This window comes from Lithobates pipiens, unplaced genomic scaffold (assembly GCF_037356315.1).
Source record: "Lithobates pipiens isolate NorthernLeopardFrog02 unplaced genomic scaffold, aLitPip1_a1.2 Scaffold_16, whole genome shotgun sequence".
NCBI classification, from domain to species: domain Eukaryota; kingdom Metazoa; phylum Chordata; class Amphibia; order Anura; family Ranidae; genus Lithobates; species Lithobates pipiens.
In genome coordinates this window covers 20,166,134-20,192,953 of record NW_027507748.1, presented here as the reverse complement: position 1 = coordinate 20,192,953, position 26,820 = coordinate 20,166,134, and the positions used below count along the sequence as shown (strand labels likewise).

The window sequence follows — 26,820 nt, the reverse complement described above, 5'->3', positions numbered from 1 at the left end:
AAGCTGGATGCCAGGCACCGGCCAGCAAGCTGGATGACGGCACTGGCTCAACAGGCCAGGTGATGGGCACTGAAACTTCAGGCTGGGTAACGGGCACGAAACTTCAGGCTGGGTAACGGGCACAAAAATTCAGGCTGGGTAACGGGCAGGAAACTTCAGGCGGGGTAACGAGGAAACAAAACTTCAGGCTGGGTAACGGGCAGGAAACTTCAGGCTGGGTAACGGGCACAAAAATTCAGGCTGGGTAACGGGCACGAAACTTCAGGCTGGGCAACGAGGAAACAAAACTTCAGGCTGGGTAACGGCCATGAAACTTCAGGCTGAGCAGCAAATACTGGAGCATCAGGCTGGACAGCAGGCAGAAGGTTGGCAGGATTAGGTGAGTCATCAAGTTCAGGATCAGCTGACATGAAGGCAGACTAGAGTCAACCAGATGGCAAGGAGGCAAACTGGAGCAGATTGGCTGGCATGGAAGCAAGCTGGAGTGTCACAGCTGGTGCAGCAACAGGCTGAAGCAAGTAGGCTGGAGTGGAGGCAGATTGGGATAGTGGCAGGATCGAATGGGTTGGGAAAACGTCCGTTTATTTTTTGGTTTGGCCACTGAAGTTTTTTAGGTGACTGCAGGGCTGTAAGAAAGGGATGTAGCCAGAGAATGGCCAGACGGATATACTCCAAAAGCTGATCCCTGGCCCACTCTTTCAATACCAAACAACAATAATGGTTATCCTCCAATACCAGTGTGGTAAGGAGAACGACTGTTTTTGATTCTATCTTGGCGAAAGTAACAGAACCACAATGGCTCCTCTGTGAAGCCACTTCTGGTCAGAGATGGCCTTGGTATACTGTCATAAACAGGTGTGACCAGAACCATGTGAACTGCGACAGAGGACACCAAACGTATATAAAAGTGAATAATTAAGTTTATTAAAGATAAGTGATATAAATACACAAACACCTCCAATACTAAATAGTGAACAACAAACCAGACAGTGACCCACAAATAACTATATTCAATAGATGGGGAGTACCGGAATCATAAACATAGCCAGGCCGGGGTCATACACAGGAGATCAGCATAAGGGGGCAAGGAAAAGGACAGGACAGGGATCAGGCTGCAGGGCAGGGATGCAGGGTAACAGGAGGGATGGGATCAGGATCGGATTCACAGGTACACAGGGTAACAGGATCAGGTTCACAGGTTAGCAGGTAGAGATCAGGGCGCAAGGAAGATACCCAGGCAAGTGCATGAATGCTTGCCGAGTATTAAAGTGGTTGTAAACCCTGTACAACCACTTTTACCTACAGGTAAGCCTAGATTAAGGCTTACCTGTAGGTGCTCGAAATATGTGAAGGTTTAGGAGATGTTTACAATAATGGCGGGTGCCAATGTCTACGTCACCTGCGCTGTAGACAATGGCGCAGGCGCACTTTAGAAACGGTGATCATGCCATTTCTAAAGTAGGCTGTGCCGTGACTTCTGGCTCCCGCGTGCATGCGTGGGAGTGCCGTCATTGCGGCTCCGGCCAATCACAGCGCCAGTGCGATACCCAGAAGTAACACCCAGGAGAGATGTTGGCCGCCCGAGCGGTGTACGAGGATGGCTGTGGGGGCTTCGATCTGAGGTGAGTATTACATAATGAGCTAGTATGCTATGCATACTAGCTCATTATGCCTTTGTCTTGCAGGTGGTGTTTTTATTTTATTTTTGAAAAGTGGGTTTATAACCACTTTAATACACACACCTGCAATCAGCCTCAGGTGACGCCTGATCACAGGGGATGATGTTGGCTCCACACTGCCAGGAGACACCCGCTGGTGGACATTGGTACTGCGGCCCAAAGGTCTATCAGTGCCACCAGCAGGTGAAACCTTTGACAGTTACAGACTGTCAGGAGACACCCGCTGGTGGACACCATTACTATGACCCACAGCGCCACCAACAGGTGAAACCTTTCCTGACAGGAATATAACATAATTCCTTCTTTAGGGAAAGGTCAGAGCAAGATAAAATTTTGATGTATGGCTGTATCAAAGAGGATATGCATTAAAGGTCTTCTCTTGGGTGTGCCCCACCACATTAGACCCATAGACAAGGTAGTGGATGAAGGGATAAAAGATATATCACACAGTAAAAGAAAGGGCAAATGGAAACCAGATGTAGGATAAACCAGCACTAACGTCAGTTGCTACTCACAAGGATTGCATGACGGGAGACAATTATATGTGAGTGACCCTGCTGTGTGGCATGTTCTAGGTGAGTAGGGGAAAGATACACTATGAAAAGGTTTCTTCACAGTAAGAGCTGTGAAATTGTGAAATAGGCTCCCTCCAAAAGGGGTTCTGGCCAGCTCAGTAGATTGCTTTAACCACTTTCAGACCGGACCATTTTGCTGGCTTAAGACCAGACCACTTTTTGCGATTCAGCACTGCATTGCTTTAACTGACAATTGCGCGGTCGTGCGACGTGGCTCCCAAACAAAATTGATGTCCTTTTTTTCCCATAAATAGAGCTTTCTTTTGGTGGTATTTTATCACCCCTGCGGTTTTTATTTTTTGCGCTATAAACAAAAATAGAGTGACTTTTTTGAAAAAAAATGCATTATTTTTTACTTTTTGTTATAATAAATATACCCCAAAAATATATAAAAAAATATTTTACCTCAGTTTAGGCCGATACGTATTCTTCTACATATTTTTGGTAAAAAAAAATCGCAATAAGCAATTATTGATTGGTTTGCGCAAAAGTTATTATTAATATTTTTTTTTTTTTACTGGTAATGGCGGTAATCAGCGATTTTTATTGTGACTGCGACATTATGGCAGACACATCGGACATTTTTTACACATTTTTGGGACCATTGTCATTTATACAGCAATCAATGCTATACAAATGCATTGATTCCTGTGTAAATGACACTGGCAGTGAAGAGGTTAACCAGGGGGTGGCAGTGTAGGGGTTAAGTGTTCCTAGAGGCGTGTTACTAACTGTGGGGGGGCTGGGCTTTGTGTTAGTGAACACTGATCTCTGCTCCAATCACATGGAGCAGAGATCAGCGTCACTTGTTGCTAGGCAGAATGGGGAGATGCTGTTTACAGCGGCATCTCTCCGTTCAGCCTCCCCTTGAGACGATCGCGAGTATCCCCGCATTGATCGTGTCCGCAGGACCCGCGACCGGACTAACGGGGGTCCCGGCCAGCACGCGAGCATGCCACCGGTGTCGCGCACGCGATGGCAGGGCGGTATATTAAAATGGACGTACCTGTATGCCAATATGCCTGCCCGTGCCATTCTGCTGACGTACATCGGCGTGCGCCGGTCGGGAAGTGATTAAGAAAGATCTGGATTCTTTCCTAAATGTGCATAATATAACTGGGTACTAACATGTATACGTAAAGTTGATCTGGGGAATATCCGATTGCCTGTTGGGGGATCAGGAAGGAGTCTTTTCCCCGCTGGAGCAAATTGGAGCATGCTCTGCTGGGGTTGTTTGCCTTCCTCTGGGTCAACTGTGGGTGAAGGAATATTTATATGGGATTGTATGATTTTTATTTTTTTATTGGTTGAACTTGATGGACTTGTGTCTTTTTTTAACCTAACTATGTAACCGTGTGTTCCAGATCATGAGCTATAGGATATTGGTATTTTTGTCTGTACAGTTACTTTTTGTTCTTAAAATTTGTACTTGGTAATTGTAATCACTATTTTATTATTTTTGAATAAAACTTATTTTACTTCAATGTACTCTCATTACTTGGTTGACAACTGCCTATAAAGTCCCGACGGGGCTCTTTCCTTTGTTTCAATACTTTTGTACATGGGATTTTTTTGTTTTTTATTTTTAATAAATTTGCAAAGATTTCAAAGAAACTTCTTTAACGTTGTCATTATGGGGTATTGTTTGTACAATTTTGAGGAAAATAATGAATTTAATCCATTTTGGAATAAGGCTGTAACATAACAAAATGTGAAAAACGGAAATGCTGTGAATAGCGACTTATAGTGGGACAGCAATATTGCAGTGAACAATCTGACACTAACCGACACTTTTGACACTTTGCAGGAACCAGTGACACTAATACAGTGATCAGTGTTAAAAATATGCACTGTCACTGTACTAATGACACTGGCTGGGAAGGGGTTAAACATATCGGTCGATCAAAGGGATAAATGTGTGCCTAACCAATGTTTTTTGTGTTTACTGTGTGTTGTTTTTACTAAGGGAAGTGGTTGATTTCATTCCCTGAAACAAAATCCACCACATTCCTGTTGACAGAACAGAGCTCTGCCTTGTTTACATATTGTAGACAGAGCTCTGTTCTGTATCTCTCCTTGCCGATCCTTGGGTGCTGGCGGACATCCATTGGCTGGCACCCACTCATCATCTAGTGTTGTGTCTAATCACAGCAGAGCCAGTGCGCCTCCTACCAGGAAGTGATGGATCACACCTGCCCGTTCCACATTCTTAAAGCGGTTCTTCACCCTAAAGGGGAAGTTCCGCTAGTATTATCCCTCCCCCCCTCCGGTGCCACAATCGGCACCTTTCGGGGGGGGAGGGGGTGCAGTTACCTGGATAATCCAGGTATCTGCACCCACTTCCAGCCAGACCGCCGCATGGCACCGCCCACCCCTGCATGGCTCCCCCCCGTTGTGTTCTGGGAAACACACAGTTCCCAGAGACACAGCGGGGGACCATAAGAGAAGCGCAGCGCAACTCGCGCATGCGCAGTAGGGAACCGGGCAGTGAAGCCCTCATGCTTCACTTCCCGATTCCCTGACAGAGGATGGCGGCGGTGGCTGCAGCGAGACGAGCGATCGCTCGTTATCTGCCGCCGACATCGCTGGAACCTGGGACAGGTAAGTGTGATATTATTAAAAGTCAGCAGCTGCAATATTAGTAGCTGCTGGCTTTTAATATTTTTTTTTAGGTGCAGCTCCTCTTTAACCTAAATGGCCTTTCTTCTAATCTCATATTGCGGCCATGTAGCCTCTTCAGGGAGCATAGAGTAGAAGAGTTATTACAGTTATTGGAGTCACTGTGTATGTTCATTGTGATTTTATCCTATGTTAAGTGCCTATCCTCCAGAGTAAAGAACTGTAATCTATATAATCGAGACACAAAGCTGAGGTTCTCCACCCCTTAATAATTTTGTTGCCCTTTTCTGATTCTCCTAATTCAACAATGTCTATTCTGAGGATTGGTGACCAAAACTGAACTGCACATTCAAGATGAGGATGAACCAATGTTTATAAAGGAGTAGAATGATCCGTGTAATACAGAGAGAGGGGAAATATCACTCACCAGATATATGATCACAATCAGCGCTACCAATATTACTGGGACACTGAGACAAACCATGGGACGGTGCCTTACATATGAATAGGAATCTGTGAAAGAGAAAAAGTAACATACACACAATGTATAAATTTCATACACATATATTAAATATACAATGTATCAGTCTGTATGGTTGGTGGTCATGTGACATCTCACCTGTATGATCCTCCATCAGAAGAGCAGAGAAGAGACAACATGACACAATGTTACTATTCTGTGTCATCCTCCCACTATGACCCCCCAGAGCCCGGAGCACTTCAAGTTTGGGAGCCCCTCAACATAGAAATGTAATTTTATGACAAATAAAAAAAAAATCAACTAAAATGAGTGATAAACCGCATTTGTTCTAAAATGGTTGAAAAAAGGCATTGGTTAGAGTCAACTTCACTACTGAACTCGGTGAAAGACAAATAAGGAAGAAAGGTCCTCTACCTTCGGCCAATTTCATCTGATGTTCTGCTATGTCATTCTGGCCAAATTCCAATCCAGGGCAATGCCTGTCCAGAATTTGACCAATCTTGTAAATTTTGGGCTAAACTTTGAAACAAAGTTTTATGCTATTCAAAATCATGGAGCGTTGGATTCACCCCCTGAACCAATCAGGGTCAAGCTCTCTGTCTCTCTCTGTTTCTTACTGTGATAGGTCAATAATTTCACTCCTACAAGATGGGATCGGGGTGTTGTCTGGCACTTTCCAACATTTTTCGAACTTTTACCTAGTTACACCCACTGATCTCTCATAAACAAGGCAATACATTCCACAACACAGTCATATTAAAAAAACAACTAAAATTGTAAAATAATATAAGACATTGAAATGTAAAACATCTGAGAGAAGCCCTCATCCATTTCTTTGTCTGAAGTCCAGCTTAACTGCTCCGTATCCAGACACCCACAAATATTGTTTATTTTTTTGTTATTCTTTTTTAATAATAAAAATAATTTTAGAATTGTTACTTTTTTTTCTAAAAGAAATTGCCCATTTTGTCCCCTGATAAACCCTACACTGGAAAGGATGACCCCAAACTATAACACCCTAATACATGGAATACAACATGATCCCCCATAGTCACATTACCTTCTGTTTTCTGCAGTTTCCTGAATATGGGATCTAAGATGAGCTGGTATTCCCGGATCTCCTCACTGACCGGGTTTGTGATCCTGACCCGGAATCTCCTCTCGGCGTCGTCTCTCTGCACACTGGGGATAATCAGCGTCCTATTGTCATCTATCAGCCGGTATCTTTCAGGGATCGGCTCCCCGTCCACCTCCCAGGTCACAGCGCTCTCTTCTCCAGAGAACTGGACGCTCACAGCGACCTCCTCACCTAGCCGGCTACAGTTACTGGTGATGTTGGAGATGAGAACCGGATCTGGAATTTTCAGAAGAAGGACAGTCACTATCAGAAATCAATAGTAGGTCACCAATAAGGATGAGCTCAGACGTGTTCACACAGGCCATGTACAGAGCCCGCCAGAAGTCGGCACGGCATTGCGCTAATCACAGGCAGTGAGACATTTTTTTAACTTTAAGATGTTAAAAAAATCTTAGTCATATTATAATCTATTTAAAAATAAATCATTCTATGACTATGAACTTTTGGGGCGGTGCTGAACTTTGGATGGCCCACCCCTGGCCAGGATAGAGATGTGCAATACTCAGAAAAGAGGATTCTTATATAGTGTAAGACATTTATTTTAAGAGACAACAACAGGAAAACTCACATGCAGAGGCGGCTCTCTAATTAGGCAAATTAGGTGGCCGCCTTAGGCCTCGCGTTCACATGGGCCCTGCGGCAGCCTAATTTTCCTGATGTGTGTGTGGGAGTGGGAAGGAATGTCCCCTGGTCACTGTTCCCAAAGCTGGCAGGGTAAGTAGGCTGGGCTGACCGTAAAGTGTCCTTAATATGCAGCGCTGCAATATCAACAATGCCGCTGCTCTGACCTGTAGTCTCTCTCGTCCCTCTGCTTCCCAAGGCACTCCAGCGTCCCCTCTGTGTCCTCCTCCAGTGCTGTATGCAGACAAATAATGGAGGTGGAGGTGGAGGTGGAGCTGCCGGCCACTGCTGAATCTGCCAGGTGGAATGCATGCACATGCAGGAGTTCATTCTGACAGGTGTGTGGAGGGAGGTAAGTTGGCAGCTTTTTGGAAGAATGTATGTGAGACTTGTTTGCAGGAACTGAAAGAAAGAGGCTTGAGATGGGGGAGAGGGTGGTGAGGGCAGTGTCTGCAGCAGGCTGGGAGGCCAGTTCTGGTGCTGTGCAACTTTATTTACTCTATGCATGTCACTGCAAAGTGGCCTCTGCAGTGATGGAGCAATAAATTAGTGCTCATTCACACCATATACCACTTTATTACTATCTACACCCCTCTTATGTCATACTGCCCACCACCGTACACTCCATACCCCTCTCATATACATACTACCCAACGCTGTACACTCCGCACCCCTCTCATATACATAATACCCACCTCTGTACACTCCGCACCCCTCTCATATACATACTACCCCCCGCCGTACACTCCACATCCCTCTCATCTACATACTACCCACAGCCATACACTCCGCACCCCTCTCAAATACACACTACCTACCACCATACACGCTGCACCCCTCTCATATACATGTAGCGTCAGTATCCTTGCCTATTAAATTATATTAACATTTATAATGAAAGCCTATGGACGTTTCTATGGCTTAGTGTTTGGCGCCATCTAGCAGCCAAACACTGAAAGTGGACTTAAATGATTTTTGCTTTCACAAGCATTGAACTATTTACAAGAAGTGAATGTTATTTACATTGGAGAGTTGACCTTTTTACCTAGGATGCCGAGTGACCTATCCATGGACACCCTCTCTTGCACTGCATGCTGGGTAGGACATAAAAGGACCCCAAGCAGCCATCTTAGGTCTCTTGGGAACGTATGGCCTGCCTGTGAGGACTGGTGAGGAGGCCTCCTGGAGGAAGCGGCCTATTGTCCTGACAGTGCGCAACCCTGCTCGGTTGTGTGAGTGACCTGAAGTGCCAGAGACACAGTGATCGGATTGAGAAGATCCAGAGACACTCATTTGAACATCAGAAGACCAGGTCCACCTATCAGAATGGACTGACGGAGCCGGCTAACATAGAAGCAAGCTGCAAACACTGGACCACAGTTACCATACTGAGCTTCCGATCGAGTTGGTGAGTGGGTTGCGGCCCATAGTTTATTAACTTTTGCACTTAGTCAGACATATATACAGGCCTCGCTGGGATCCATAGTCTTATGGAGGAGGAATATAGCAACTGACACTAGGCAGGCATAGTTACTATCGCATCTCAAGTACTGTATTATAGTTACGGAAGCATCACTAGGATCATCCCTAACTCAACTTTGACCACTTTAACCATTGGAGCTCCTTTGTAATTATATTGTTTATAATTGTTATATCAAAAGTCATTATTCTGTCATTCTATAATGAGACCTCGACAACCAACGGCTAGGGTTGTGGGGAAGAGGCCCTTGTCCTCATCAACATGGGGATAAGGTGCTTCCCCAAAGCACCCTCTCATGTTGAGGGCACACGGCTTGGTACGGTTCAGGAAGGGGGGGGGGCGCTCACTTGTCCCCACCCCCTTTCCTGAGTGGCCGGGCTGCGTGTTCGGTTCAGGGTCTGCTATGGACTTTAGGGGGACCCCCACGTAGTTTTTTTTGGCGTAGGGGTTCCCCTTAAAATCCATACCAGACGACAGGGCTCGCGAGGTTCAATCTCGCCGAAGGAGGCGGCAACATTCACTTCCTTTGCTAGTCTACCTGGTCCCAGGTGGTAGATGTAATTGTGGTAACGCCACCCAAGTAATGGGAACGGCAAGTAACTGGGTTAAGTAACTCAGTTTATTTTAACACTCCGCACCCCTCTCTATACATACTACCTCCACCTTACACTCCGCACTCCTCTCTATACATACTACCCACCGCCATACACTCTGCACCCCTCTTTATACATACTACCCACCACCATACACTCCGCACCCCTCTCTATACATACTACCCATCGTCGTACACTCCGCACCCCTCTCTATACATACTCCCCACCGCCATACACTCCGTACCCCTCTCTATACATACTACCCACCATCGTACACTCCGCACCCCTCTCTATACATACTACCCACCATTGTACACTCCGCACTCCTCTCTATACATACTACCCACCGCCATACACTCTGCACCCCTCTTTATACATACTACCCACCACCATACACTCCGCACCCCTCTCTATACATACTACCCATCGTCGTACACTCCGCACCCCTCTCTATACATACTACCCACCGCCATACACTCCGTACCCCTTTCTATACATACTACCCACCATCGTACACTCCGCACCCCTCTCTATACATACTACCCACCGCTGTCCACTCCACCGTCCACACCCCTCTCATGTACATACTACCCACCACTGTACACTCCACACCCCTTTCATGTACATACTACCCACCTCCATAGATTACGCACCCCTCTCTTGCACATACTATGTGTCATCATACCCTCCACTTTTCTATCCTACACATGTTTACCACCATCATACAGTGCCACCATAATAACATCATGGGAAAGTAATGCCCTGGGGCCCCTACTAGGGAGACAGTGACATACACAGTGCACCACAGAAAACTGTGAGTGTGGCTAAATTAAGCACATATTGAGCATGGTTTTTACAATTGTTTTATCATTTTTTTTACATTTTTTTTTTAAATAGGTTTTTTGTTTCTATTATGAGATATTAGGGGTCTAAACAGACCCCTGAAGTCTTATTTTTGAGATAGAGAAAGGGACTGAGGAAACACATTCCCCAGTCCCTTTCACTGTAGCCTCAGCTGCATGCAGTTTATTATGCTTCATTTATGAATGAACACAGTGGGAGTTATTTACGAAAAAGGCAAATCCACTTTGCACTGCAAATGCACTTGTAAGTGCAGTCACTGTAAATCTAAGGGGTAGATCTGAAATGAGGGGAAGCTCTGCTGATTTTATCATCCAATCATGTGCAAGCTAAAATGCTGTTTTTTTTATTTTCCTTGCATACCCCCTCGGATCTAAAGCAACTTTACTTCCAGTACACTTGCAGTGCAAAGTGGATTTTCCTTTAGTAAATAACCCACAGTGAGTGATCAGTAACGATCACTTACTGTGTTTATTTAGAAAAGGAAGGGGCTGGTAAATTACATATTTATCAGCCCCTTTTCCCACCCTCCATCCTGAAGACTGAAGATCCCCCACAGCAGTCAGTGGGAGAGAAGAGGAGGGAAGCCGGAAGCACTGGGGGATGGGGGTGTTTGGTGTCCCGGGGTCCCACACCGTTATTTTTTATCGCTGGATGTATTTTTCATATTTCTGGGTGTGAATGGGGCCTCATGTCTATGTTTTGCCTTAGGCCTCACAAAGCCTAGAGCTGCCTCTGCTCACATAATATAGGGGAATACAGCATTATCGGACAATGAATAGTGCATAAAGAGCTTCAGTAAGAGAATAATAAAATTGGTGAATTTATTGACTATTCAGGATTGCACATACAGATACTGACTGGGGTTGATTTACTAAAGGCAAATAGGCTGTGCACTTTGCAAAGTTGCAGTTGCTCCAGAGCTTGGTAAATGAGCTTCATTTGGCAAAGAATACCCAATCACGTGCAAGAAAAATAAAAAATAAATGCATTTTCAAGGTATGTATGTACAAAAACTGTTACAGAGTAGCTTAACGTTATTATATACTGTATGTTTATAAGATAAAATAGATTAGCCCTTTCATGACTAAGCCTATTTCTGACATTTGTCGCTTGCAAGTTACAAAGTCTGTATTTTTTGCTAGAAAATTACTTAGAACCCCCAAACATTATATGTATATATATATATATATATATATATATATATATTTTTTTTTTTAGCAGAGAATCTGGAGAATAAAATGGCGATCATTGAAATACTTTATGTCACGTGGTATTTGCACAGTGGTCTTTCAAATGCAATTTTTTAGCAAAAAATACACTTTCATGAACAAAAAAAAAAAACTAAACAGTAAATTTAGCCCAATTTTTTTGTATAATGTGAAAGATGATGTTACCCCGAGTAAATAGATACCTAACATTTCATGCTTTGAAATTGCGCACACTCGTGGAATGGCGTCAAAATACGGTGCCTAAAAATAGGCGTACCTATCTCCATAAGTGCCTACCCCCAATTTTTTTACGGTTACCAGGTTACAGAGGAGGTCTAGTACTAAAATTATAGCTCTCGCTCTGCCAATCACGGCGATAACTCACATGTGTGATTTGAACACCGTTTACATATGCGGGCGCGACATACGTGTGCGTTTTCTTTGCTGCGCAAGCTTATGGGGACAGGAGAACTTCAAAAATTCAAATTTATTTTATTTATTTATTTATTTTTTACTTTAAAAATAAAATAAAAATGGGATTAATTTTATTGCTGTCACAAGGAATGTAAACATCTCTTGTGACAGTGATAGGTGGTGACGGGTACTCTTCATGGAGGGTTCACCGGTCTAAAAGACCAAATCCTTCCTTTAACCTTAAAACGGCGATTCTGAATACTGTCACTTTTTAAAAAACTAGAGCCATTGGTAGCCGAGTAAACCGGAAGTGATGTCGCTTCCATGTTTACAGAGAGAAGACTGGAACAAAGCCCTTTCCGGCTTTGTGCCAGCCTGTCTCTAGCCAGCAGAAGTGCTGGATCATGGACCGGTGGGACAGGATACTCAGTAAGAGATATGGAAGGCGGCGTGGGGGGGGGGGGGCAACCTGTTTGTAAACAAGGCATTTCCCTTTTCTGCCTAGTGACATGTCAGGGATCTGCTGTTCCCTGTGATCGGGAGCAGTGATCACTGACGTTTCACTGGTAGCTCCTCCTCCCCCTCCCAGTTATAATTACTCCCTAGGACACACTTAACCCCTTCAGCGCCCCCAGTGGTTAACCCCTTCACTGCCAGTGTAATTTTTACAGTAATCAGTGCATTTTTATAGCACTGACCGCTATATAAATGACAATGGTCCCAAAAATGTGTCAAAATTGTCCGACGTGTCTGCCATAATGTCACAGTCATGATAAAAAATCACAGATCACCGCTATTACTAGTAAAAAAAAATGCCATAAAACTATTCCCTATTTTGTAGACGCTGTAACAATCAATATACACTTCTTGTGATTTTTTTAACAAAAATATGTAGAAGAATACATATCGGCCTAAAATGATGAAAAAATGTGTGTTTTTTTTTTTTTTAATTGGGATATTTATTATAGCAAAAATAAAAAAATATTGTGTTTTTTTTTTTTTTTCAAAATTGTCAGTCTTTTTTTGTTTATAGCGCAAAAAATAAAAATCGCAGCGATGATGAAATACCACCAAAAGAAAGCTCTATTTGTGGGGGAAAAAAGGGCGTCGATTTTGTTTGGGTACAACATGACACGACCGCGCAATTGTCAGTTAAAGGGACGCAGTGCCAAATTGCAAAAAAGTGGCCTGGTCATTTGGCAGCCAAATGGTCGGGGCTAAAGCGGTTAAAATGATTATATATTACTACATACTATTCTTTCTTTCTCTTTCTTTTTTTCTTTCTTTCTGTAGTAAACTTTTTTTCTTTTTTTTTTTTTACACATGAAGTATATTAAAAACAACTAAAAACCTTTGCAGGGCCCAACACTCAATATATAAAGCTATACCTCATATTATTTTATTTATTACATGCATTTATATAGTGTATAGTATATAGACACTTTATAAATTGCCAGACATACTGTAAATTCACATCATTCCCTGTCACCGAGGAGCTAACAATCTACAAAAGCCAATTTAGATATCAGCCAATTAACCTTCCAGCACCTATTAGGAGCATGGGAGGAAACCCATCCAGAAGATGCAAACTCCATGCAGATAGTGTTCTGGACGAGATTTAATCCAAGGATCCCAGTGCTGCACAGTAGAAGTGCTAACCACTAAGCCATTGTGTTATTCCATTTGAAATAGATTTCAAACACAAAGTCTTCTCCCACAAAGAGAAGTGTGATGCAGTATATGAACTCTTACCCAGAACACGGATCTCTGTAGAGGACATTACATATCCCGGAGCACAGTAACACCAGATCTTATATACCCCGGAATCCTCCCTCCTGGCATGTGTCAGCTTCCAGCAGCCGCTCCCTGTGTGCAGTCGGAGTCTGGAGTCATGGGTTTTAGTGGTATTGTAATAACAGTGATTTTCCAGAAGTGTCCTATCCACCCCTCTGCATACTCTGAACAGCTCCAGGGTAACTTCTTCATTATCTTCAGGACACTTCATATTACAGTCAGTGATGTCTGATCCGCTCTGTACATACACCGTTCCTGATGACACCGGTATGATCATCATATACAGGAGACCTGGGAGGAGAAGACAGATAAAGAAATGTCAGCAGAACTTTCATAGTGTCCATAAACTCCAATTTCTGGTGTAATGAATATGAACAGAAGAACAATATAACAGATATAACAAAAATGAAGATCACATCAGAAAAATGATAAATGAAAAATAATAAAATGCACACATAGAATTAGAGGCGATATATGACAAGGACACAGTTATTGGTATCAATGCCACTTGAATGGTCATCTGATCTGCTGGTCACTGATGGGAGACTGGTGGACTCATAGGACCGGAGCAAATAAAAATGTGCACAGATGCATTATGGGAGATCGATGGACCTTTCAGTACAGGAAGACCTGATCCCAGGACCACAGCAGGTGTAATAAATGGACATTTCTATACAGACAAGGACGGTACGGCTTTACTAAGAAAGAATGGATCTACATGTCACATTCCAGACTAAATCCCCCAAATCAGGGGTAGTGGTGGAATGTAGATGATGCGCCATTATCTTCTTCCCAATCCAAGGGAAGCAAGAACAGAAACCAGAAGTGACAAAATCCTCATTCCTTTCCAATTCTTACTAGTTAGGGGAGGTCGGTGAATGCAGATCCTGGGTGGGGAGGTGGGATAGTGTGGTGGGTGTTGTATGTGTATAAAATACCCCTCCCCTCCCACCGCTACCACTGACAAATTATATACACTGATTGCAGTAAAAGTATTTAACCACTTCAGCCCCAGAAGATTTGGCTGCTCAAAGACCAGAGAACTTTTTACAATTTGGCACTGCGCTGCTTTAATTGGTAATTGCGCGGTCATGTAATGTTGTACCCAAACAAAATTTGTGTCCTTTTATTCCCCACAAATAGAGCTTTCTTTTAATGGCATTTGATTGCCTCTGCGATTGAATTTGTTTGCGATATAAACGGAAAAAAGACAAAAAAAAAAGATATTTTCTACTTTGTGTTATTAAAAAAAATCCAATAAACTCAATTTTAGTCATACATTTAGGCCAAAATGTATTCAGACACATGTCTTTGGTAAAAAAAAGTCAATAAGCGTATATTTATTGGTTTGCGCAAAAGTTATAGCGTCTACAAACTAGGGTACATTTTCTGGAATTTACGCAGCTTTTCGTTTATGACTGCCTATCTCATTTCTTGAGGTGCTAAAATGGCAGGGCAGTACAAACCCCCCCCCCCCCCCCCAAATGACCCCATTTTGGAAAATAGACACCCCAAGGAAATTTCTGAGAGGCATGTTGAGCAATTGAATATTTTTATTTTTTTGTCACAAGTGATTCCACATATAACTATGGCATGTGTGAGCAATATATCATTTAGTGACAACTTTGTGCAACAAAAAAAAAGTTTGTAATTTTCCCAAAACTTGTGGCAAAATATAAAATATTCCATGGACTTAACATGACTCTACAAGACCCTACAGATTAAAATGGTGAGTCTTGCAATTTTTTTTTGTTCACACAGTATTTGCGCAGCAATTTTTCAAATGCACCACTTTTTTTAACTCGACATGCTTTAAAGTTGCGCACAAACCTTTACAGAAGGGTAGGGATGAGCCGAACACTCCCCAGTTTGGTTCGCATCCAGAACATGCGAACAGGCAAAAACTTTGTTTGAACACGCGAACATCGTTAAAGTCTATGGGACACGAACATGAATAATCAAAAGTGTTCCTTTTAAAGGCTAATATGCATGGTATTGTCATAAAAAGTGTTTGGGGACCCGGGTCCTGTCCCAGGGGACATGTATCAATGCAAAAAAAGTTTTAAAATTGGCCGTTTTTTCGGGAGCAGTGATTTTAATAATGATTAATGTGAAACAATAAAAGTGTAATATTTGGGCGTGGCTTGGAGCCGGTCGAAGATGGACGCCTAATCCTAAATTCCCATTCCCTGAGGTCCAGCTCTCTTTCTACAGACACCCTCAACAATGCTCATTATGGGGAGCACAAAGCAGAACACCCCCGCGACCCACTCCCCGGAGCCAAAAGACCCAGCTGAGCCAACATATCCCAGACATATTCAGGGCATGACTGAGAGGATTCACGCTGGAGACGCAGGCCGCAGCACACGAGCCCCGCTCCTCGAATAGGTACACTCCCCACTCCAGAAGCCGCAGCCTGCAAGCTCCTCCTGACACGCAGGCATCACCCGCACTGAGTCTAGCTGACCTTCGTGCGGTGGCAGCAGACATCAAAAGTACACTGTCGGCGGCCATATCGGATCTCCGCTCAGACTTCCAAGCCATAATACTGCAGGTGGAGGAGGTTGAAGAGACACAAGCCCGCTATGACGATTCCCACTGTCAAGTGCAACACATCTTGGAATCCCACTCCATTCACCTCAGGGAAATCAACAGGCACATGGAGGACCTTGACAACTGCGGGAGACGTCGCAACTTGCGGGTAAGAGGCCTCCCTGAGACTATAGAACCTTCCCAGATTACCCACTCTGTCACAGCGCTTTTCAATGAGCTGCTGGAAAGACCCCCTGATTCACAGATTTGTTGTGCTTAGAGCCAGAGCGATAGTGTACAGATGGAAATTTCCTTTCTCCTTATCAGCTTCTGCTAATGGCCACACGGCAAACCTGAGAGTGCCTGGGGACTTGGAACACTTTTGCACCACTCTCCATATCTTGTGGATGTTGCGGACTGGTACAGTGACTTTCGCTTGCCCCCACTACACAGAGCCCTCTCTATGAAAGGTATCACTGAAGCGGGGAATTTCAGCATGGGACACCGCGATAGAGCTCACCCCTTGCCCTCGTCCCCACAAGCAGCAGGAAATCTGAGAAATGGCAGCCCCACAGCCTCTCCAGACCATCGCAAACCACGGCGCTCATGAGGAGATCAACTACCCCCTCATCATAAGCCGCCTAACATGACAGAGTTCCTCTCACCCTGCTTCACTATTCCCCTCTACCTAGCCGGAAAGTTATTTCCACCACACTTGGAACTGCAAGATGATGATACTGAGGATATCATCATCCTTCAGGACTGTTAGACTTAGCTCTAAGCTGATCTGTTGAATCATCCCACCAGAAAGCAGTGAAAAGTGAGTATGTTCCTCGTCGGGACGATTTGTAAACAAAGCTAGAATCATTATCCCGCGCCTTTTCTACTATCATCTAACCTCATAGAAATGTTCCCCATATCATCTCTAGCATGTTGATAAAGGGAATCAGAGACTGCGGTCTAGGCTGTCCTTTTAAACTCAGACCAGGTCAAGAGACAAGAGTGCTTACCTCTATGCTTGAACGTTACCGCAGCAGGAGCCATGCCCTTCAAGAAGAGTAATAAGAGACCTGATATAAACCTGATATAGTACAGATGGGGATAAAATATCAAACCCCCACATAGGTGTCTTATAGAGTAGTAGAGTGAAACTAAATCGATGATTTATGACTGTTCACTGCTATACCTAATACTATGCAATGTTATCATATCATAGTGATTTCTTCTGATAATTCTTAGGCCTCTTGATTACATGTGAAAGCTCTTCATGCTATAATTTCAATCATAAGGTGGTTGTCTACACTTTGAAGAGGGCGCCCTTAACGCACACCTTTATAATGATTCTGGTACCATCGGATATAAGATGACTTCCTAAATCAACAGTGGAGAAGTGAGAAGGATACCGCCACAGTTGAGGTATTCCTATGATAATGCCGCGTACACACGATCAGACTATCTGGTGGACTTGGTCCAGCGGACCAGAGTCCGCCGGACAATCCACCCGTGTGTGGGCTTCGGCTGACTTTTGTTTCCAAAAAGTCCGGCGGACTTAGAAAGTAGTTTTGACTCAAATTGTCTGGCAGACAATCCGGCCGTCTGTGTGCTAGTCCGCCAGACTTTTGAAATGAACGGACTTTCCCGCACATGGAGAAAAGTCCGTTCATTTTGAGCGCAGCTCCAGGTAGACGGGACTAGTGAAGGAAGTCAATGTCGCCGCCTTGGACGGCGAGATTGACACGTCGCTGGCCCCGTCACCTGTTATGGACTTAAAGGGGAAGCCTTACGCTGAAAAAACGTCCATATAAGACCCTTATCCAAGCACGCAACCCGGCCGGTCAGAAAAGAGGTTTGGACGAGCGAGCTCCCCCCCTCCTGAGCCGTACCAGGCTGCATGCCCTCAACATGGGGGGTGCTTTGGGGAAGGGGGGGCCCTGTGCCCCTCCACCCAAAAGCACCTTTTCCCCATGTTGATGTGGACAAGGCCCTCTTCGCGACAACCCTGGCCATTGGTTGTCGGGGGCTTTTGGGCAGGGGGCTTATCGGAATCCGGGAGCCCCCTTTAATAAGGGGGCCCCCAGATACCAGCCCCCTACCCTATGTGAATGAGTATGGGGTACAATGTACCCCTACCCATTCACCTGGTGAAAAAATTTTAAATAAAACACAACACAAGGTTTTAATATAATTTACTGCACAGCTTCAGGGGTCTTCTTCCGTCTTGGGGGGTCTTCTCGCCGGACTCCTCCGCTATCTTCTGCTCTTTTGCTAGCTCTTTTACTAGCGGAGGAGCCAGGCTTTCTTCTTCGTTGCCATCCGGGGGTCTTCTTCAGACTTCCGGGGTCTAGTCCCCCTCTTCGATTCTTCTTGCCGGGCCTCTGCTTTCTTCCTATAGCTCTTTTACTAGCGGTGGCCCGGTCTTCTGTCGCCGCCGCCTCTTCTTCCGACTTCGGGGGTCTTGTCTCCCTCTTTGGTTCTTCTTGATGGGCCTCCGCTCCTTCTTCCAGCTCTTTTACTAGCGGTGGCCCGGTCTTCTGTCATCGTCGCCGCCGCCACCTCCACCGCCTTCTCTTTTCTTCTTCTCTTCTTCTTCCTCTTCTTCCTTGAGATGTTGACTCAACGCTGTCTCTGGCCACAATGACAGGGACGCGTTGTGCGGCCACTTATATTAGGGACAATGGGTGAGGTCACCGGTTGATGTCCCTGCCCCTTGTGATGTCACAGTCCCAGCATTGTACCCCATACTCATTTACACAGGGTGGGGGGCCAGTATATGAGGGCCCCCGATGATCCCCCCGCCTGCAGACCCCCAACAACCAACAGCCAGGTTTGTCAGGAAGAGGGCCTTTATCCTCATCAACATGGGGACAAGGCGCTTTGGGGTGGGGGGGCCTGGTACGGCTCAGGAGGGGGGCGCTCGCTCGTCCTCACCCCCTTTCCTGACCGGCCAGGTTGCGTGCTCAGATAACGGTCTTATATGGACCTTGGGGGGGACCCCCATGCTGTTTTTTCAGCGTAGGGCTTCCGGTTTAAGTCCTTACCAGGTGACGGGGCCAGCGATGTGTCAATCTCGCCGCCAAAGGTGGCGACATTGACTTCCTTCGCTAGTCCCGGCTACCTGGAGCCGCGTTCAAAACGAACAGACTTTCCTCCATGTGTGGGCAAGTCCGTTCATTTCAAAAGTATGGCGGACCCCCGCCATAGTCCAGCGGACCTAGTCCGCCGGAAAAGTCCGGTTGTGTGTGGGCAGGTCCACTCGTTCGGAAAGTCCGGCGGACTAAGTCTGCCGGATAGTCTGATCGTGTGTAAGCGGCATTAGGGTGTGCTTGTTACTGCACATGTCATCATCCACCTGATGTCACGCTATCACATAATAGCCCTCTTCGGAACTGAACAGACGTTCACCTTTTAGCATATATGGTCAACAAGAGTTCATGGTGATGTTTATGTTAATGTTCTGGTTTCACCTAAGAATAATAATTTGGGTTTATACATGTTAAGTTTAGTTCTTTACGACCACGATACTAAATGTTGGTTATGGTGTATAGTTACTTGATCACCCTTTCGTAGGGATTAAACTAGGGCTGCAACTAACGATTATTTTCATAATCGATTAGTTGGCCGATTATTGTTTCGATGAATCGGTTAATAACCGTAAAAAAGAAAATTTGGAAATAGAATTCTTTCATTCAGCGAATGTACAAAGATTTTTCATCTGAATATTCTCACCTGAAAATTTATCCATGTGGCCAGCATAAGGCTCGGTACACACCTATGCAGTTTTTGCTTTTGATCTGTTTCTGCAGTACTTTTTGCGGTGCGTTTTGATTTTTGCACACGGAATTTTACTGCAATTTGCGTTCTTTGCATTTTTTTTGGGCAGATTAAAACACACAAATTGCTGCAAAAACACATTACATGCTTTTCTGCAGCTTCTCCATTGAAGTATATTGAACCAAAAAAAGCACAGTTTTGCGTTAAAAGTCCCTGACCCTTTCCAAATACACAGCGGCTGAAGCACAGATATGAACGTGTCCCATAGGAAACCATGTAAATGAACTGTAGTGCGTTTCTACAAAAAGCACCAACAAACATATAGACGTGAACCAGGCCTGAGACGTTTAGCAACATCATTGGGTTAAAAAGAGTAAAATTAGCCCTTTATAGTGCAAAAAAGCAGATAATCACTACTGGAAGGGGTTCATTTTTTTACTGTAGAACAGTGAAAGTAATATTTACAGTAGTGATTATATTTTTGTACTATAAAGGGCTCATTCTAGTTTTTTTTTAACCCCATTATGTTACTGGCCGATTAATCGATTATGAAAATAGTAATCGATTAATTTCATAATCGATTAATCGATTAGTTGTTTCAGCCCTAGATTAAACCAACCTATAACACAGCTCTTTGTATTGACCACCCCTAGAATCTAGACCCTTAGGGCAATAGAATCACTCCCGTAATTACAAATCCCTTTTAGCAATATCTCTAAACCAATTTGGGGGTCCCACTTCACTGCCCTACTTACTATGTTAATCCCAGACACAACCTCTAAGTGCAAACTCTGCCTTCTCTCGTCCCTATCATACTAGAGTTGCTCACCTAAAGGAAAAGACAAACCGGAAGTAAAAACGCACTTCTCCCTTTACTATCCAATACTCCCCATACTTTAAGCATTTCCTATACAAGCTATACTGACCTCCTGGGAACATGGGACCGCATTCCTCTTCAAACTGTAACCAATCACCCCCAACTGACCCCTGCTGGACCCTATTTTGTCGAGTAGGATCTGAAGTCTATACCCGACTCCAGTCACTATACACACTCCCCTTCACTCCCCCCTTTCCACACCCCCCAATTCTACATACCTCTAGGGGCCCTATCTCTCCCAGCAGCCTCCTTTTCTGTCCTCTCCTTCTGCTTCACCCCCTCCTCCCTCCACCCTCACCTCAGATCCCACTGTTGGCCTTCCCCCGCTGCCTCTCCCCGCTGCCTCCCCCCAGGCGATCTCCTCCTCAAGAAATGCCACCTAGCCTTCGCCATGTCCCCACTAGTGACCAAAACCACAAATCCTACCCTCAAGATTGTATCCTTAAATGTCAAAGGACTGAACATCCCAGAGAAGCACTCACGCCTACTATCCAGTATGAAAAGTATGAGAGCTGATGTGATCTTCCTACAGGAGAACCACTTCAGCTCCCTAGCGATACCAAAGTTATCCAACTATAACTACCCACACAGTTACCACGCAATGGCACCAAACTCCAAAACCAAAAGGGTCTCGATCCTCTTCTCCAAACATACGCCCTTCCAAGTAACCTATACACAAGTTGATGAACAAGAAAGATATATCTTCCTCAAAGGCACCTGGTACAATAAAACCATCACATTAGCCAACATATACAGCCCCAACACATCTCAAGTACCATTCTTCCGTGAAGTCACAACGCAACTAGCCACATTCCACATTTTAAAGTCCCCTTGGACCCACTTCTCGATACGTCTGCGGGAACCTCTCACCTACCATATAGGGCTTTTCGCCAAATAAAATTGACCCTACAAAACTCCTCCTTCATGACACCTGGCGTACACTCCATCCCAAAGAAAAAGATTTCACTTTCTTTTCAATCCCCCATGACAGATACTCGAGACTCGACTATCTATCCCTGACCCAACCAGACCTTTTCCAACTAACGAAGGTGACAATTGAGCTAATGACCCTATCAGATCATCACCCAGTCACGATCACACTGACTCTCCCCAAAAAAAATGGAACGCACTCAGATATGGAGATTGGATCCCACTATCCTGACCGACATAACACACACGACGGACATTCGTAAATGCCTTAACAATTACTTAAATGAAAACAACACACCCGATAAATCAAGCATGACTCAATGGGCTGACAATAAATGTGTGATAAAAGAAAAACAAGCGCAACTTAAAGCATTATTTGACAAACTCCAGACATTAGAGATCCTACACAAAAACACTTTAGCCGCCCATGTTCTTCACGAACTTATGGAAGTACGCACCCTAATACATGAGGAAATAGGCAAAAACATCAGGAAACGATTTATGCTTTCACAGAGATACTTCTATGAATTCGGAAACAAGAGCGGCCATCTACGTGCCCAGGCCCTACAATCCAAAAAGACCAAACGGGAGAAATATATTCGAAGAATAAAGACATTGAACAGGAGTTTGAATGCTTCTATACTAGGCTCTATAATATAGATGAATCAAACCCTTCCGCAAAACCCAAAGCGACCAGAACCCAGAAGATCAAAACATTCTTAGACAGATTTTGCCCCAAAATCCAATCTCTGGACATCTCCAAAGAACTTGACATCCTATCACTCAACTAGAATGGGACACGGCGCTTAAACAGACAAAAACCCGCAAAAGTCCAGGACCTGAAGGCCTGTCCTCAGTGTACTACAAGACTTTTGCAAAAACCTTAAGCACCCCCTTTAGGACAGCATTCAACTGCTTGTCTCACTCTAACACCCCTCTTAAACCCGAGATGCTGGAATCTCATATAGTAGTTATACCCAAAGATGACAAAGACCCAACACAAGCCGCAAACTATAGACCCATATCTCTACTTAACGTGGATATCAAAATTTTCTCCAAGATCTTGGCTAACAGGCTCCTACCACTATTCTTTTTATCCTTACCCTCTAAGTCTTTTTGTGCTGTATAAGACAGAATCCCGATATTTAAGGCATTAAAACTGCAAAGAAAGAATACAAACTTGCTGCATTCGCAGATGGCATTTTAATGTTCCTTACAAACCCACATACCACATTACCAGTATTGAGTAATGCTAAAAGAATTAAACCACTTTAATCTGATATCCAACCTTAAAATAAACTTTTCTAAATCATACGCCTTAAACGTTTCTCTCCCCCCAGACACAGTAGAACAATGTACAGCAAATTTCCCATTTCAATGGAAAGCAGATGCGATAACCTACTTGGGAATACAGCTCACTGCCAAACTGAAAGATCTATACTCTAAAAACTACCCAACCATTCTGAATAAATTGACTACAGACCTAAATAACTGGAACAAACCATTGTTCTCTTGGTTTAGCAGAGCTGCAATCCTGAAAATTAATGCCCCCCAAGAATTCTCTACATTTTTCAAACAGTACCAATACAACTCCCTCCAGCTTTCTTTAGATCATACAGAAGCCTGTGCACTAAATTTCTTTGGGGTACACAACGACCTAGAATTAGCTACACCCAGGTTTCCTTACCCAAGCAACTAGGGGGTATAGGTCTTCCAGACCTCCATAATTTCTCTAAAGCGACCCACTTGACCAGGATTTTAGATTGGAATATACATGCACCCAATAAAGGTTGGATGAGTCTAGAAGCATCCTTCACGAGCATACCTCTCAAATCTCTACCATGGATACAGAGCTCTCACTCTCATCAGGACGTTAGAACACACTCTCTTGCATCCACACTACAGTGCTTCTGTAAAATCTGTACGCAATCTTCCCTATCGTCCAGTCGATAAGATTGAACCCAGACTTTCCCCGAGGAATGCACGATAATTTTCTTCGGCAATTCTGGTCACAAGAACAAGTCCTTATGCATCACTTCTACAAAGTAAACTCCAAACAGCTACCCAACTGACCAAGACAACAAAAAAACCTCCTATTCCGGCCTGGAAATACCTATTGATATCGCAATATATCAAATCAATAGGGAAAAAGCATGACTGCGCACGACAATTAACATCCTTTAAGCAACTCTGTGAAGCAACAACACACAAACCCACCTCATATCTACCACTCACTCTCTCTTATTCCAAAATCACAAGCCCAACTCATTAAAAGCTTGTAAAGCCTGGGAAAAGGACCTAGATACAACCTTAACCCCAGAAGAATGGGGAACGATCTTTCTTAATATACACAAGGGCACCACTAATGTTTCAGCCCAAGAGAATGGGTATAAAATACAGTCCCGCTGGTAGTGCACACCAGCCTTACTCCATAAATTCTAATCCACGATAGGAGGAAGGACACTTGCTGGAGATGCCAAGAGGATAAAGGTACACTGATTCACATCTGGTGGTCGTGCCCCCGTATCCAAACCTTTTGGAAAGAAGTGCATCGGTTAACCTCGCACATCATGACACAAGAGTTAGCCTTTACCCCAGCCCAGCTCCTCGTGCACCACGCACCCACTCTATGAAGCTCATACCATAAATCCCTAATGATACATTTAATTAATGCAGCAAAACAATGTATCCCAATCCATTGGAAATCCAACATTACCCCCTCTATTAAGGAATGGTTTCATAGGATTAACAGAATAGCTGACATGGAAGAGCTGATCCACATCGCTAGAGATACACCGCAAAAATTTGGAATTAAATGGGCATGCTGGAAACACTTTCAGACCACCACAGAGAGTGATCAACTGAATGCGTAGCTCAGTTAAACCCAACACACAACAGAACATGCCGATCTGGGGCCTGAACGAGAGATGTAACCAGTCATTCCCTTGAGAGTCATCTGCCCGCTCAATGAACCTACAATTCATCTGCCTGATGATGATAACCTTCCCTAGACTAATATAGCCATTCACCCAGAGATCGCCTGCGGAGGGGGGAGGCGGACGGATACACCCAACATCCCCCCACACCCCTCCAGCTCTCTCCCCTTCTGTTTTTCCCTACCCCTTCACCACCCACTCTCACAGGGATACCCTATAAGTGGAGATATTACCTCTTTCCCCCCTCTATCCCCCCTTTTTTTTGTAGTCATTCTGTACCTATCTCAGGAGAAAACCAATGTCACATCTAGCATATTTGAGTGGAAAAACACCATCTAGGAACGGTGTTAGCACATCACCTAATATACACTCAGAAGGCAACCGTAACTGCCCTTCAGTGCTGAGTTCAATACCCCAAAGCGGGACCAAACGCAAACAACTCAGATCATCTGTGAGCAGTCTGAACATTTGGATACCTACATTGTTCCCGCAGGCCAAAACAACTATAACTTAAGCAACCACGTAGAAGTAAGGTCACCATGCATATGAGTATTGGACCATCTTAATTCTGGACATATGATCAGCGATGCCCAAGTACTGTCGGAAACATAGCATTAATCAGTGTTCAATTGCACACATCTTCTGTGCGATATGGATAGACCATAACCCATGTATACTGTCACTTTGTTAACGGTCATGCAATTATTATCTGAATGCTACATTTCCGTACAGTGTTCCATGCCAATTCACTGGTACTCCTTTATAATAAGTTTGAAACAAAGGTAGAGTAACATTAGCATATTCATTTGCAAGTACCAGAAATCAAGGTACAATAAACTTAACGCACTAGATCTGCCACATATCCTTTTGGGGCATACTTTGCCACAGTTAGAGCCCATATGGGGTGGCAAAGTGGGAGCAAACATCATCAGCCGACTTAGGTTTATAAAGCAGATTAGAACTACTTTGACAAAGTCTAATATGCTCAGACTGTCTGTGCCACTTGTACCTCTACCCCACTCCCCCTTTCCCCTCCTTGTCTTTCCCCCCTTATGACTTTCTACGAATGTTGTTGCCTTAACGGTATCTCTTGATATCCAGTTTGTACAAGTTATGTAACCAAGCACACCTCTCTTTGTTGAATATTTCTGTATATTTTTCTGATAATTTCAATAAAATGTTTTGACAAAACTGTGTTTAAGTGAAAAGTTTCATATTCCTTTAAATTTCGTGCCTGGGGGGTGTCTATAGTATGCCTGTAAAGGAGCGCATTTTTCCCGTGTTTAGAACAGTCTGACAGCAAAATGACATTTCTAAAGGAAAAAAAGTCATTTAAAACTACTCACAGCTATAATGAATTGTCGGTCCGACAATACACATAAAAGTTCATTGATAAAAATGCCATCGGATTTCCCCACAGGGGAACCCCAAACCAAAATGTTTTAAAAAAAATTGCGTGGGGTCCCCCTAAATTTCATACCGGGCCCTTCAGGTCTGGTATGGATATTAAGGGGAACCCCACACCAAAATTGTAAAAAAAGGCATGGGATCAACCAAAAATCCATACCAGACCCTTATCCGAGCACGCAACCTGGCAGGCCACAGGAAAAGAGGGGGGGACGAGAGAGTTCCCCCCTCCTGAAACTATACCAAGCCACATGCCCTCAACATTGGGAGGGTGCTTTGGGGTAGCCCCCCAAAGCACCTTGTCCCCATGTTGATGGGGAGAAGGGCCTCATCCCCACAACCCTTGCCCAGTAGTTGTGGGGGTCTGCGGGCGGGGGGCTTATCGGAATCTGGAAGCCCCCTTTAACAAGGGACCCCCAGATCCCAGCCCCCCCTGTATGAATTGGTAATGGGGTACAAATGTACCCCTACCATTTCACCAAAAAAGTGTCAAAAAGGTTAAAAAACACAAGAGACGATTTTTGACAAGTCCTTTATTAATTTCTTCTTCTCTGCTTTACGCTTCTTCTTCCATCTTCTTTTTTCTGGTCGTCCTTCTGTGTTCTTCTTCTTCCTCCATCTTCTTCTTCTCCATCTTCTTCCGCTCTTCTCATCCCGCATCTTCCTCCGGTTTCTCCTCCGCTTCATCCTCCGCATGATTCACCTCAGTGGGAGTCTTCCTCTGTGTGATGCTTCGGTTCTTCTGACACTTCTTATATAACAGAGGGCGGGGCTATCTGGTGACCCCACCCCCCCTCTGACCCAAGGGGACTTCACTATGGCTTTCCCCGTGTTATCAGAGGGGGGCAGGGTCACCCGTTTACGTAACACTACATTTACTGACATCACGGGGAAAGCCATA

At 44.3% G+C, this 26,820-nt stretch overlaps 1 protein-coding gene across 1 annotated transcript in view; it reads right to left on the bottom strand.

Moving 5' to 3' along the window:
* Positions 1 to 209: 209 nt before the first annotated feature.
* LOC143981516 (uncharacterized) overlaps positions 210 to 26,820 on the bottom strand; it is a 67,899-nt gene continuing 41,288 nt past the window's right edge. The window contains exons 2-5 of the mRNA XM_077479384.1: positions 13,425 to 13,757; positions 6,415 to 6,708; positions 5,301 to 5,386; positions 210 to 419 (exon numbers count right to left, since the gene is read on the bottom strand). Coding sequence (XP_077335510.1) covers positions 210 to 419; positions 5,301 to 5,386; positions 6,415 to 6,708; positions 13,425 to 13,757 — 923 coding nt within the window. The remainder of the gene's footprint in view (positions 420 to 5,300; positions 5,387 to 6,414; positions 6,709 to 13,424; positions 13,758 to 26,820) is intronic.